General features: G+C 30.5%; 2 protein-coding genes across 7 annotated transcripts; one reads left to right on the top strand and one right to left on the bottom strand.

The window, feature by feature from the left end:
* Positions 1–171: 171 nt before the first annotated feature.
* On the top strand, positions 172–13569 carry LOC100741303 (J domain-containing protein DDB_G0295729). 5 transcript variants are annotated; one of them, XM_012385032.3, is made up of 10 exons: positions 172–278; positions 394–574; positions 1638–1703; positions 2395–2579; positions 2902–4784; positions 9975–10201; positions 10296–10452; positions 10552–10869; positions 10983–11142; positions 11454–13569. In XM_012385032.3, the coding sequence occupies exons 3-10, from the start codon at positions 1701–1703 to the stop codon at positions 12292–12294; spliced, it is 3774 nt and encodes a 1257-aa protein (XP_012240455.1). In that variant the 5' UTR covers positions 172–278; positions 394–574; positions 1638–1700; the 3' UTR covers positions 12295–13569. The 5 variants fall into 5 exon arrangements, with proteins under 5 accessions (XP_012240455.1, XP_012240456.1, XP_012240457.1 ...); XM_012385033.3 differs by having other exon boundaries at positions 394–1463; XM_012385034.3 differs by having other exon boundaries at positions 394–1558.
* Positions 13327–14951, bottom strand: LOC100741186 (calcium load-activated calcium channel). 2 transcript variants are annotated; one of them, XM_003489035.4, is made up of 4 exons: positions 14758–14951; positions 14588–14665; positions 14151–14470; positions 13327–14074 (listed from the first exon to the last, which is right to left on the bottom strand). In XM_003489035.4, exons 1-4 carry the CDS (start codon positions 14816–14818, stop codon positions 13982–13984), a joined length of 552 nt encoding a protein of 183 aa, XP_003489083.1. In that variant the 5' UTR covers positions 14819–14951; the 3' UTR covers positions 13327–13981. The 2 variants fall into 2 exon arrangements, with proteins under 2 accessions (XP_003489083.1, XP_012240458.1); XM_012385035.3 differs by having other exon boundaries at positions 13787–14074; positions 14739–14941.
* Between the last annotated feature and the right edge of the window lie 212 nt (positions 14952–15163).

Here is a 15163-nt window from a genome sequence, read left to right as displayed (position 1 = left end):
AAATTTGTTTATAGAAGATACTAATTTGACCAATTTTTGAATTAGTCAAGTTAGAATCTTATATATATATATATAATATAAAAATGCATTGAATGCTTTATGAGACCTGTATATTTAATTTATATTCTAACTTTAATTAAATTATATATTTTGTATATTTAATATTTAAATGTGAGTAATCAATAAATTTTGGTAAATGAAATAGGCTTATACTTGACTCGCTTACAAAAAATACAGCATTTCCGGTTTGGGAGTAACGGCAGCTTCTACGTAGTTAGGTGAGAATAATTTTACTCCAGTTAAGAGTAGATTTTTGGAATCGTTCAACAAGATTTTACAAGAAAACCGACATTAAGGTAATAAAAATAAAGTTTAAACAATGTTTGATTGCAGATGGCAGATCAACAAGAAGATATCTACAGATTTTGGACAATCTTGTAACATTTGCCGATGCGTAGCCTATTTTCATCAGAGCGTAGGGCCACATCGTTTTTGTGTATAGGAAATGTTAAATTTCATATACACACCTGTGAACATATATTTTCCATAAAAAGGATTTAATTATTTATCAAATGTGAGTGGCTTTTCTGTCGTTCAAAAAAGCCGAAGTATACATATTTTTTCTACAATTTCTGATCGAGAACGATTGTCTGTTCATTAGTTACTATTATTCATTTATCAAATTACTCCTATATAATTTTACATATATTTCATAGAGGGTATAATAAAAGATAGAAGAGATTAATACGAAGATATTTAAGGCTAAAATAAGGTGAAAAGAAATAATGTATTAGTGATACAAGTTGAGGTTTTCTTGGGATTGCCTGGTTTTTACAATAGAAATTGCATGCAAGCTATCGACTATATTTTGAACATGAACAAGTGATAATTTGATATTATTTAAAGTATTATTAAAAGTGTTAGTGATTGCATAATCCTAAAAAAGAAACAATTTTGGTAAATTTTTAATGTAGCACAAATGGACAATCATGGTGTGCTATAAATAGCAGTTGCTCGGTGATGTCAAGTGAAAGGGGTGGGGTTGCTTCGGATATTGGTCGACGAGAAAGAAAATTCAAAACGCGTGCGTGATTGGTTGGTTGTGTAACCATCTTGGGTGGGACATGCGCGAAGGTATTGCGCAGAAGAAGACTCGCCAGTTGACCATCGAGTGATCGCCGTTGACTAAGAAGCTTATATCTTAGATTAATAGTTCTCCTATTTGTAGCTTCTGTTGCTTAATTTCTGTATTTCAAGTTACCTCTTATTAGGAAATGAATATAAATATTGAAACCATAATTGAAATAGAAAAGATTTGATATAAAAATCCTTTTAATTGGTATTTGCGATTTCGTGATATAGATGATTCCTATAGAAATGAAAAGACAATGAGAGGGTAGAAAAGCAAATTAGAAATATTACATTTTGCGAATAATTATTGGTGGAGATATATTTAGACATAGGTAATAATCTTTGACAAAATAATTTCGTATTCGTAGATAGAAAAATCTGTTAGCTGTATTTTACGTGCGTGAAAAAGATTCAACAATATGGCGGTGTACGTGTATGCTTATCCTTGAAAAAGTACATTACTTGTATCCATGAAAAAAACCGAATATCTTTGTGTTTCATTACAGATTTACGTCATGATCCTATGTTTGTACTTCAATATGCGTTAAATCATCAAGAATATCATCAAAATGGTAAGTCAAATTATTTATTGAAATCCAGTTACTTTCCCTTTTCTTCGTAAATTTTTTGAAAGAGGGCGCCATATACGACAAATTACGACAAGATGTAATGGTAGGGGAAAGCGGTAAGATCAATAACCTTCGCTCGTTTGACCTCATATCCTATTTTTGGCTTCGCTAACTTTTAATGATCGTACAATACGAACGCTCATGTAGTTTAATGAGAGTTTTTTAAAACTAATTTAATACGTATTAGTAATACTTATATATTGAGTAGCAGAATGGGCAAAGTAAATGATCTTCGCGTTTTTCTCTTGTGCGCGACGACTCTATGTGATGTTATCTTATTTGATATTTAAATTCTTATTCTATTTATTATTCTAGTTACATTTTTTGTAACGTACAATTTATTATTATTATAGTGAAGGCAATTATTCATATGCAATGTGATATATGTCTTTAAAAATATTTTTTCAGTAAAGGTTAAATTTGAAGAAACACTAATAATACTTGAACATACAATTATATAAATACCAGTTAATTACAATTTTCTTTTCTTGATATAATAGACTATTACATTTTGTTAAGTCAATCAAAGATGGGCTAATTTCAATTTGATTGATCAAGATTCAATTTTTCTATATTATTATACATAACCTCACAAAAAGTAAAAATTTGTAATATTTTGCATATGCTTTTTCAGCCACGTATAGATCCTCTATCTTTATTGAAATGTCTTAGTGTCTTATTGGGGCCAACTGGAGGTATTAAAAGTAAAGAAGAAGTTCACCGGTTGGCTAATTTAATGACAAAATTCTCAAAGAAACTTGTTTCAAAATGCATTTACATACAAATATTAAAAACTACAAATACTGATTTACTTAGCCAGTAAGTACACTTCTTTCATTAAATCATATATAAAGTATTTTTTGTAAAATAAGTAATAAATTATTTATATGTAAAGCAAAATTATGCAAATTGCATACTGACGTGCACGAATACTTATAATTTGTATAATCGTGTAAAATATAAAATGTATGCTACAGTAAAAAAAATTAGGAACTCAAAACCATTGGACAGTTTTATTAATGAACTGTACTCACTGATGTGAGTCCCATAAGATATCTCTTTAACATAGTTTTAAAGCATAATGAATTTATAACAGAATAGTTAGTAATTTGATCAATTTATTATTTTCTTCTTTATTTAGATTTATGGGGGCTGGAGGATGGAATCTCATTCATATGTGGCTTACAGATGGGATTCTTGCAAAAAATTGGGCTTTAATTCAAGAACTCTTAGAACTTTTGTTGTTATGCCCAGTAGATATAGAAAGATTGAAAAGCAACAATTGTCCTAAATTAATAAAAGGTCTATCAAAAGAAGGTAGTCATCAAGGTGTTAGAGTATTAGCTAGTCGATTGGTTGAGCAGTGGTTAAAAATAGTGAAAGGGGAAGCTGCACCAAATTCTGTGCCAGCACAAATCATGACTATTCCAGCACAAACTACTGGAGTTTTAGGGCAAACTTTGGTACCTCAATCAACACAACAGTATTCCATTCATTGTGGTATCCAACAAGTCTCTGATGGTACGGAAAATGCAACAGTTCAAGTGCAAGATTTGCAATTTATTCCAAATTCCACATCAACTATTGCAGTATCCCACATTCACCAGCAACAACAACAGCAGCAGCAGCAACAACAATCACAAGACCAGCAACAGGTCCAGGAGAGGACAACTGTGCAACCATTACAATTGCAAGTTGTTAGTAAACCGCAGCAAATGCAAATACAACAACAATTGTCAACCCAGCAATCAAAAAAGCCAGCTTTTGTTGTGGTATCTGCATCTTCACAATCTCCAGTTCCTGTGTATAAAATTACAATTCGTGAAGGCAAACAGATCCTTACAAAAGTGGAGACAGATGCTACAAATATTAATAGTGTTTTAAATACAAATAGTACAAATGTAGAGGTTAATGGAGATGTTGTGGAAGATGCTCTTCCTGTGAAACAAACTCCCGAGGAAGTAGTATCTGCAGAACTTAGTGGTGGTGTAGTCAGTGGTCAAGATTGTGAAAAGGACATTGCACAATCTGAAAAATTAGACCAAGTTTCAAGTGAAGTGAAACAAACTGTAGTAGATTCCACAGATAGCCCTGATGTGGATGTTAAAAGTAAAGAAAGCAAAGACATTAAAGACCTTAAAGACAATAGTAATAGTGAAAGTAGTAAATCTAGTAATAAAGAAAATCGGGACTCTTCTAAGAAAGATGAGAAAAAGTCTAGTAGTTCAGATAAGAAGAATCACCATAGCTCATCTTCATCCTCCAAAAGTTCTTCTAAACATACCTCAAGTTCCAGTTCACATCGTTCTAGTTCCATATCTTACAAATCTAGTAGTCATCGCTCTAGTTCTAGTAGTAGTAGTTCAAAAAGTTCTAGTTCCAAGGATAAGTCTTCCAAGGACAAGGAAAAACATCACTCATCCAATTCATCCAGTAAACATAGTTCTAGTAAGGGTAAATCTGATAAAGAGCGAGAAAAGGAGAAACAGAAAAAGGATCAGGCAGAAAAGGACAAAGCAACATTAGAAAAGGTTCAAGGGCAGGCACTGAGTTCAAAATTTGGAAAAATACCCAAAAAGAAGTTGGAAGAAGAAAAATCTGGGGATGTAGTTGTAAGGAAGTCATCAACAGACTCTCGAGATAGTTCTAAAGAAAATAAGACTGATTCAAAGAAAGCTGTCGTAATGCCAGAGAAGAAGAATATTTCTATTTCCATTGAAAGTAGAAAAAATTCTCAAGATTCCACAACACGGCCGAAGACTGTGAAAACATTTAACTCTAAATTCAGATCAACAGGTTTGGAAGAAGAAGTAAAACCACCACCACCAAGATCAGCAAAGAAACCACCCGTCATTGACAAAAAGGTCATACCACAGAAATTACCTGCCTTGAAAAGGCCATCCCCACTTAGAGAAGCTATTCCATCAACAGATAAACGAGCAAAATTATCATTGGATTCACCAACTACACCCCCAAGTGAAGAAAAGAAGGGAGGCATCAAATTAATACCACCTAAACCAAAACGTAAGTATTACACAGTGTCTCAAATATTATATTTAAAAATTTCTTTTTGCACACAAATATGTATATATATATTTTTTTTTTCAACAAATATAATTTTGATTCTTTAGGGAGAAAGGTACACACTGTCTTAAATTTTTATGAAATTCTAATGTTCAAAGACTAGAAAAAAGAAATTGAAGATATTATATGTTAAATATATAATAAACATAAATATATCTCTTTTCTTTAATGAATTTTAACAGTTATCAAATGTATTTTAATAAAAATAATCTAGAATTGAGATGAAATTATATTTGATATTATATTAAGTTTCAGTCTAGGATTATATGTGTTATATGTGATAAATTGGTTCAATTTGCTTTGTTATATATTATTTTTGTTCTTTAATTTCTCTAATTTTTAAAATATAAAATGATATAAAAAATAATATCAAATATAATAAAATGATCTCAGTTGAAGATTGTAGTATTAATTCTATGATGAATTTTTTGATATAAAGAGCATTGCAAATTAGGAAAAGAAAACTACTAACTTTATTAACTTTAACTGGTCTTTGAACACTAGTTTTTTCTATTGTATGTGCTATTACTAACTTCTTAATATTGAGTTTGCAGGTGGTTGGGTCCAGGAGAAACACGAGCAAATTATATACTTCTATACTTTACGTATTGCGCGAACGTTAACGTTTTACTGAATTGGACAAAATCTGCATAGATTTCTTGTCTATCTCATTAATTTGCAGTTTCTTTCAGGCATATTATATTTTAGTTTATAGTATTTATTAGAACCCTACGCTATTTTCCTAAAAGTTATTAGAATATTATAGAAGGTAAAAGAAAACCTGTATTGATTGACCCACGTGGAAGTGGATCGAGCGGATTTCTCGTGCTTGCCTCTATAATTAACGTCACATTAGAAGAATGAAGAACATTAGGATCGGCTCTTTCAGCATCGATTTATTTCCTATATTAAGAAGATTCAGCAGGTAATCTTCGATAAAGTATTAATTAAATCGTACGGTTGAAATGTTTGATAACTAGTGCAATTTAGTAAAAAATAGAGTCAAATATTTTTTGATAACCAACACATCGAAAGTAATCGTGCAGTTTCTTCTAAAATTTATTCGGATAAAAGAAAAAAGGTGTGTTTTATATCGATATAATTTCCCGGGTGTGTGTTTTACCGTTCTCCGACGAACGATACACCGATAGAAGTCACTATGGATATTACTAATCTACCTAGGTAAGGAAACAAACCAACTCTTGTCTGTCCATACTTCTTCCCTTGTACATGTACACCCTATTAAGCATTTAAATAAATTGATCAGAAATCTGGAAATATTTAACTCTTGGGTTTCTGCTATACATCTTGCTCACTGAATGCTTGATAAAGCAAACACTCATACCGTGAGCCCATCCAGATTTCCATCCTCTCGGTGACTAATCGCACATATCTAAAGTGCAAGTAAAATCAGGACTCTCAAAATGGTATTATATACTGAATTTCTAGACAATAATAATGATAAAGATATAACGCTTAAAAAATTAGTCGTTGCTAATTTTTGATCAATTGTGAGTTCATTCTTACGAAATTATAACATTTAACGCTTATTCGTAGCGAAATCACATTTTTATTTAGTAATTCCTCTTGCACATATTTGTATTGCTTGAATAGTTATATTAAAATTATTATATAATACTTAACATGATAACACCATTTTGAGTGTCACTGCACAAGGGAACAAATTCTTGTAAGCGATATGTTATTTTTCAATTTTGTATCATTGTTTAGTTCACAGTGGATTTGCAGAATGATTCGAATACGTTCGTGCGTTCATCAGAGAGAATTGAAATTTGCGGGCGCATAGTCCCAAGATATCCTTATGAAAGTGAGAAAGAATAAAAAAGAGCGCGAGAGAAAGAGAAAAAGAACGCGTGAACGAAAGTGAGAGAGGGAGCGAGAGTAATAGTATGTATGAACGAGTAGATGGAAAAGCGAGAAAAATATGGCACGACGTTTGAAGAAAGTTTGTCAAAAAAAAAAGAATGCAGAATTTCGTGGAACGAAAGCACTTTCGAAAATGCATGAAATACGACGCTGCATATCGACTCGACGTCTTCGAGCAAGCCGCCCCTTAGGATCAGCGGGCCTCTTCTTACGACAGATAATCGTCTAGTTGCAATGACAACGTCGACATGGCGAAGAAGTCTTCTTCCTTGCCAGTAGTCGCGGATTAACAATCGAGTGAAAAAACATTACTGGAACGAGAAAAAAATATAAAGAAGAAGACAGGAAAAACGAGAATGATCATGTTGTGCTCGTCATTAATTGAAGGAAATTGTTATTTTCTTAAAGTGTTATTCTCTCGAGCTTACTATATTCTTTTAAATAATATAGGTTTTATTGAGTTAAAAAGTAATTTCGAGATGGTGTATCTTTGTATACCTGAACTTTCCTAAATAAGAATAATTCGCTTTAGTTTGCAAGAATATCTTTACTCGATCATAAAAGTTTTTCTTCTTAAAAGTTTAAAATAAAACAGAGCACAATTAATTCCTTATCTAGTCATTCATTTGAAAGAAAAAAGCAAAAGTTGTATATGATATTGATGCATTAAAAAATTCAATAATTTAGATGACTAAATACCATGGAAAAGATAGCATTTGGAAATCATTTGAATAAGACGCGTAAAGGAGGATAGGTGGGAGTTAACGACGGAGTTGCGCAACAGCGCACTTCGTGGTGTGCTCGGCGGAATACCGAGGCTGATGTTTTTGCGATAGTCTTTATGTCGACACTCGTGTATGGGGTCAGATTCTGTCTCTCGTAGTAGTTGCATTACGCTCACATAGTATATTAACCATTCAACGTATTTAGGTCCGCGCCATTCGTGGACAATGTTTGTCATGTGGTATTTACCTCACTTATATTTGAATTTGAAAAAGCGATGGAATGGAAAAATAAAATTTACAGTAGTTATACATTATTTAAACTAATATTATCAAATTAGTTCATCTTCTGCCTATCAGAAACGCTCTTTTACTTCGAGAATAATTGTTTTTGTTCGTTCTAAAAGAGATATGCACATTCTTACAATTTATGATATACAAGATATTACCTTAAAGAAAAAAGTTGTTTTTTTATTTATAATAATTTTTATGCCTTTCATGAAACATAAGATACAAAGAAAATAGTTACACTAATTTTAATGTTTAATTATCTTTTGTTTATAGTTTGCTCAAGTTTAAGTTGTTATTTGTAATTACAATTATACTGTTATAAATATTTTATCTGTGATTGCATATCGTTAATGATTATATATTCACTTTTATATGAAACAAAATATGTAGGAGTCCCTTATGTAAAGAAGATGAAAATTATATAATTAATAATAATAGACTTTAATCTATTTAGACATTTGCACAAGGAATAGAAAACCATCGCTGTTGATACATTGCGCAAAAGTTTAATAATAATTTTAGTCAATATATTAATGTGTACTATTCGATCGTAAAGATCTTTTTTACAAATGAAACGAAATGTTAACAAAAAAATGCGTCTTGATTGTTACGTATAAGATAATACGTTAAGAGTACTATTACGATTTGAAACATTTTAAAACGAAGTAAACGACTCTTGAGGATAAATCAAAGGTTTATGGAAATAAAATTGGAGCCGTATAATTAAAACCCGCATATTATTCCCCAGTTTACTATTATCACTTTTATCGAATACATTCTAAAAATATTGATATGTTTATCAATGCGACTTATTATCGATTTGATATATCTTATATTTTCTTCCTACATCTATAACGACTTTTGTTGTTATTGTATATTTATTGAATTCGACATTAATTTACTATATATGAACACAGTCTGATAGCAAGCAATTTTTGAATAAAATTCGTATTTTTTTACAGCAGTTAGGTATCATCTAATGAATAATTATCAATTTTTACAAAATTCAAGACATATTGTATTAAATGCCAAACGGATGTACAAAGTCTTCGTTTTTTGTGCGTTATTGAAATGCATTTATGAACAAGCTGTATTTGACACAATAATTAATATATTATCTTCCATATAACATTATCAAAAGATACTAAATAAAACGCATCTATTATAACGTAAAAATGAAAAAATTTTAATTTAAATAAAATATCTTGTTCATTTAAAAGATTTTGAATTAGTACTTAATTAATCGTAAAGAAAAAGGTTTTATATCTTAATAGCAAAAAATATAATCTTATATCTATATTATGTAAAAGGCTTCACCTAAATTAACGTTTACTTTTCTAATTCCTTGCACTTTTACAACGTTGAAATACTCGATATTGGTCCTAATATGCACGCATTTAGTCTCAGTTTTAAATTTCATTTGAAATTTCGAATAAATAAAATAATCCAGTGGATCAAATCTAATTGATCATGATCGATTGATAAATTTATTGATCCATCTGTCTTAGAAAACATGTAATGATGTAAATGCTTTTTATAGTTATATTTATAAATGCATAATAAAATTTTATTTCTTTTCCCAACATTAAATGCGAAATTGTCCCATTGTACATATAACATTTTTATAAAAAATACTCTTTACTAATAAATCGCAATGGCTTCTAACATGTTTTTAAAATAAAATATTTCGTATTATTAAAAGGCAATAATTGTATTTTTGTTGCAGATTCATTACGGATGTCTTTCTCATTCCTTCTTCACTCAATATTTGTTAGAACGTTATCTGGTTTCAGCTCTACCAAGGAATAAGTTTAATTTCTGTCTTCGTGCGATATACATTCTTTTTCTTTGCAGGTTGATGCTGACTATATGTGATAAAATTTTGTACAATCGAATAAATCTAATGTTTGCTCTATAGGATTTTATCATGGAAATATTTTTAATCTCTATAAGATCATTATCATTAATTCGAGCTGGTGAGGAGCAACATTATAAATTTTTTCTTTCCGCGGCGTAGTTCCTAGGATTACTTAACAAAATATTTTATTATAATTTTTAGTCTAATTCGGAGTTATGATTTTTGTAAATCAGTCATTTAACGCAAATGTTTTATTGCATGTAATTATTAAGACAGTGTTAAATCTTTCTCCCAATTCAAAGTAATATGTTTTGATTCATATTCTTGCATTTTATTTTATCTATAAATATTTGTTATTTTTCTTATTTATAGCAATGGTTTTACAAGAAAGCGATATGTTTATGGATGCTTTAACGGCGTCGACGAAGAGTAAAGAACCAAGGAAGAGAAAGCGAAGAACATCTATCACGAAGGACGGTCCCACAGAAGCCAAGAAACAAGAAACTGCCAGTAATGATAATCGTGATGTTACACCTCCACCGACCTCACCACCAAGTGCCGATGAAAAATCACCCGTAGTTGTCAAGCCTAACTTTAAGGTATACATAATTACGAAATTTCATCGCCGATAGAAATTAATACATTCTTTGTTTATTTATACATTTATTACACATAAAAATATTTATTTTATAGTTTTATCAAGATACGTTAGAAACAGATGAAGATAAAGAGCAAAAGGAGAGGGAGAATTCAGATGAAGATGTGAAGAAAGATAAAGAAGAAATTCTGGACGATCAGAAAGAAAACAGAATATTCAAATCGGATGTTGATGATGACGCTAGAAGTAGCAGTAAGTACTTTACTCTTATTTACCGATATCTGTTTATAATTATATATAAATATATTACTTAAAAAAAAGAACATTGGAAAATATTCTGTTGCTTTTTAGCACCAACACCGGACGATGACGTAGAAGAGAAGACATCCGATTCCCCGGAAGACACATCTTCCCTATCTGAATCGATGAAAAAGGAAAATATCGGTTCTTATCCAGAAATACGATACGTTGATGGTCTGAGAAGCGTTTTATTGCTTCAAAAACGCAAAGGACCGAAGAAAACATTAAAATGGAAAACAGATCTAGAATCGGTGCGTTATTTCGAGTTGGATGAAACAGAAAGGGTAAACGTTACAAAAACGTTTACCGATATGAAACAAATGGAAAAACAAAATGAAAGAGAAGCATTCCAAATGGCCAGAAAATTGAGTAAGTAGCAAAAATATAACTTTTTGTTGCTAACAATAATATCCTTATTATTTTAAACATCAAAGAACTATTTTAACAATTTAATAAATGATTGATATAAACTAATCTTGCAGGTAATGAAGACTTAATGGAAGAAAGAACAAGATGGAAGCCCTTGATTCCAATTGATTTACCGCCACCTTTAGTAGAGCCTGGGAAAGACAGTAGAGAAAAAGATATTCAATATGCCAGAGAGAAAGGAATTTTACAAGCACTATACTTCAACCGAAGCATGTATGTGTATATTTTAATCGATTGTTTTCTTATTATAATAAAGTTTATTTATCAAAATAGAGTTTCATTTATTAAAATAGAATTTAGTACTGCATGTTAAAATACACGATTATTAATAATTTACATATTCGTGCAAAAATGATACGCATGCTATATTAAAAGCATAGGGACATCGAACCATTGAACAGTTTAACATATAAACTGTACTCACTGATACGAGTTCTACAAAATATATTTGTTTAAAAAATATTTTTTTATAATTCAATTGCTAGAAAAACATTTTATTTTATGTATATATATATTAATTTTAGGATTCCAGACTCTGCGGCAGAACCCGATGAGGAACGGCATCATGTATATAGTGAGCCTAAAATCATTCCTTTGGATGATCTTACGGGAAATAAGGAAAGCGAGAAAGATTTCACGTCCCTGCCTTGGCCAGAACCAAAACCTCAGTTGCAACCACAAACACCGGCAGTTTCAAATTTCCATTATCCTACATTTCCACATAATCAACAGCCAGTAATGGCACCTATGGGTCCTCAAACTTCAATGGGTCCAATGCCACAAATGTCTCAACAAATGATGGGACCTTCTCATATGGGTCCAATGGGTCCGGAAATAGGAGGTCCATTGACTGCTGGAGGAGGAGGTGGCTGGAGAACTGGAGATGGAAAAGTTGTTGTACCTGATGGAATGGGAATGAATCCAATGGGAAATATGCCAAATGCATTTCCACCAGGTATGGAAGGTGGTCCAATGGTACCACCTGGAATGATGGGGCCACCACCTATGTATAATCAACAACAAGAAGGTTATGGTATGATGGGTCCAGAAGATATGGGATTCAATAATATGAATCCAAACAACTTCCAAGGCCCTCCTGGCCCTTTATACGGCCCTGGACCTAACTTTCAAGGTCCTAGAGGCGCCGGTCCAATACATGGTAGAGGTAGAGGCGTTCCTGGACCTGGCTGGTATAGAGGTGGTGGGGGGCCGCCAGGAAGAGGCGGTTGGAGGGGCGGTGGTGGTGGATGGAGGGGAAACGGGAAACAACCACCCGTATGCAGACAATTTTCAAAAAACGGTTATTGTCGTGTCGGTGACAAATGCCAATATCTACATCCCGGAGTGAACTGTCCACCATTTTGAAAGAAATTAACATAATTATTTATTTGAAATTTCTGCAGTAGCACGATATAAATGTTCATTCTATTTGAAATGAATCAATGGAACTGAACGATCCTGAAATTTTTAAATCGTGCTAGATACCGGCTCACATTAGCTACAAGGATGAATAATAATGTGCAATTTTTTATTAACGATACAAAGAATTAAGCACATAATATTTATACAGTTATATTTTCACAAGATTTAAATGATATTTGGTAATTTTCAATTTATTTGCATCACATTATGCTAAAGATAAATATTATAGAAAGAATACGTGATAAATTTATTTTTCGTAAATTATTCCCGCAGAATTTCAAGTATGGAAACTGTCATTTTAAATTTAAAATGACAATAAAAAAGAGAACAATAGGTTCATCAGCTGCTGGACAGCAAGAGGTTCCTATACATCAATTTTTATTATGATTTCGAATAGGAGTTTTTAAAAAACTCTGAAAATATGTCAGAACTATTTTTATTGGTGTATTTTCAGAATATAATGAAAATTGGGACACGTTATGTAAAATGAACTCTCGATTATGTCTTCCCTTTACGTTCACGGTTTACAGATAGCCACTGCCGAAAGAATGATTGGTATAATCAAAGAAATGGGATTTTGCAAGTTTTAATCTTATTGGCATGACAAATAGTGATTTCAAAGTATGACGCTAGTAAGCAGGAAGTGCAGATTCCAATTTGAGAAGCATTTGTCTTTCACGATTACCAGTTGGATGTTTAATCGCTTTCTACTAATGAATATATGTAATTAAACTGCTGTTAAAACGAATTAAACGTAATATACCATGGAACATTATAACACCAAAAGTTCAAATAACGGTTTAAATAACTTTTTATTAAATGAAGATATCTTACATTTAATCGTATATGTAGATTGATTGTAAATATCATAATTGTATCATTTTGTATAAAGTGTTGCTAGTTCTAATAACAAGAGACTGTTTTAGGCTTAAATGGTATGTAATAATATTAAAAAGCAACAATTTTTAGTAAAAATGTGTATGTATGATTTAAAGTAGTTAAATTCAAAGAGATCTAATATTCATAGAGTACATTTTCACTTATAAATTTGGTCATGTGCTCCATGAAATAGATCACTGATATACTATTGTTGTATTAAATATTTTTTATGAATTAAAGGTAGTGGTTATTTTTTTGTATATGATTGATCATTATGTTTGTATATAACATTGTTGTATAAGAGCTGCTTGATGGAATACATGAGTCATACCTATTTTCTAAAATATGCTGCATTATTAAATTGAAAGACTTCCTTTATAACATTTTTTCTCCATTTATTTTTAAATATTTCTAATTTACCTTTTTACTGTAACATCAAAACATCGTTTTTGTGTTTATAATTGTCTATTTCGTTAATTTTGTTTGAAACGTTAATAATTTTATAATGTTCATTGATATAATGTATCATATAAAGTTTAATTAAAAAAGAAGCATCAGTATTGAATATATATTCATTATATATGTAATTAAATATACTTAACAAATATAACATATACATTAGGTTTATATTTATCATATATTGGTCATTCATAAACATTTAAATATTTACCAAGTATGGTATCAAAATTTAAATAATAATTACACAATGAATCATAAAATATTGAATTTACAATATAATATTGATTTAAGTTCATTTAAATTGTTGAGGTGGTGGACCAAAAATACTTCCACTCTGTTTACTTGCAGTTCTAGAGGGTGCAAATCCAAGCATTTTTTGAATATTCTGCAACCAACAGTACTTCTTGTAAATAAAGTTAATAATAACAAAATCATATCAAACATGAAATGTATGAATTTACCTGTCTAATGCTCATGGTGCACAGTATATATAAAAAAATAAATGAACATTCCGTATAGTCATCTCCTGGAAGGTTTCTATGTGATAAACCTTGTATCCAACTAATGGGTACAAAAGGCAACCTTGCCACAACTCTGCCATCAAAAATGCTGTTAAACATACTTAGGAGAGCTGTGAATGCAAATCCAATTGCAAACATTGATTTCATTTTTACAAGAGACAAATCCCTGTTATTGTTTTTTAATCTTTCTTCTTCCCGTTCAATCTTTTTTTTTTGTTGTTTATCTAATGAATCTCCATGTGCTTCTTTTCTTTTTTCCACTAAAATGAATTTAATTTAAAGATAAAGATTTAATTTATTAAAATTATGACCAGTTTCCTTCATGCATGTTTAAATAATCAATGTTCCTTCATATATAATCATGATTAAAAACTTACGTTTTTTACTTTGTTTTTCTACTTCAGCTTTTAATTTTTGGTATTTTTCTGTTCTATAAACCATCAACCATGTTAAACCTACCAATAATATCAAAATTAACCGAGGATGTATAATATAGAAATAAATATAACCTTAAACTTAAAACAATACCTTAAAAAAATAGCATTACCTTCTCCTAATAAAGCTGTACAAATACTAATAAATACGATTAAAATAGTATCAGCCCACATGATAAAAGAAAGAATTCGTGAAATACTGTTTAAACGTTTAAGCTATTCGAACATACAATGTGTACATTGAAAAGACCATGCCTATTCTCAAACTTGAACAGTTGTGAATGGGAGAGAAACTAATCTTCATTATCTTTTACTATACGTGCATTTGTGTTTGCTATGAAAATTTGAAGAGAAATATTTGTTATTGGTATAAAAATAATTTATATAAGCTTAAAGATTACGAACATTTTTTTGTTATAAAACTTTTATTTTATAATAAATATTTTTTGCATTACTTGAACTTTATTTGTAACTAATAAAATTATATTGGTAAACAATATTTTAACATATAACTGAAAA

This window comes from Bombus impatiens, unplaced genomic scaffold (genome assembly GCF_000188095.3).
Source record: "Bombus impatiens unplaced genomic scaffold, BIMP_2.2 scf_0317, whole genome shotgun sequence".
In the NCBI taxonomy this organism is placed as follows: domain Eukaryota; kingdom Metazoa; phylum Arthropoda; class Insecta; order Hymenoptera; family Apidae; genus Bombus; species Bombus impatiens.
Note: the sequence above shows the minus strand (reverse complement) of the source record. Positions and strands in the feature narration are given on the sequence as shown.

Excerpts from the sequence above, each read along its gene's own strand:
- LOC100741303 (XM_033320449.1), top strand. Across the intron at positions 10,870-10,982 it reads CCAAATGGCCAGAAAATTGA|GTAATGAAGACTTAATGGAA; the intron begins GTAAGTAGCAAA and ends CTAATCTTGCAG. Across the intron at positions 11,143-11,453 it reads CTATACTTCAACCGAAGCAT|GATTCCAGACTCTGCGGCAG; the intron begins GTATGTGTATAT and ends TATTAATTTTAG.
- LOC100741186 (XM_003489035.4), bottom strand. The coding sequence starts at position 14,818 with ATGTGGGCTGATACTATTTTAATCGTATTTATTAGTATTTGTACAGCT. Across the intron at positions 14,666-14,757 it reads TACAGCTTTATTAGGAGAAG|GTTTAACATGGTTGATGGTT; the intron begins GTAATGCTATTT and ends TATTATTGGTAG. Across the intron at positions 14,075-14,150 it reads GCACCATGAGCATTAGACAG|AATATTCAAAAAATGCTTGG; the intron begins GTAAATTCATAC and ends TGTTGGTTGCAG.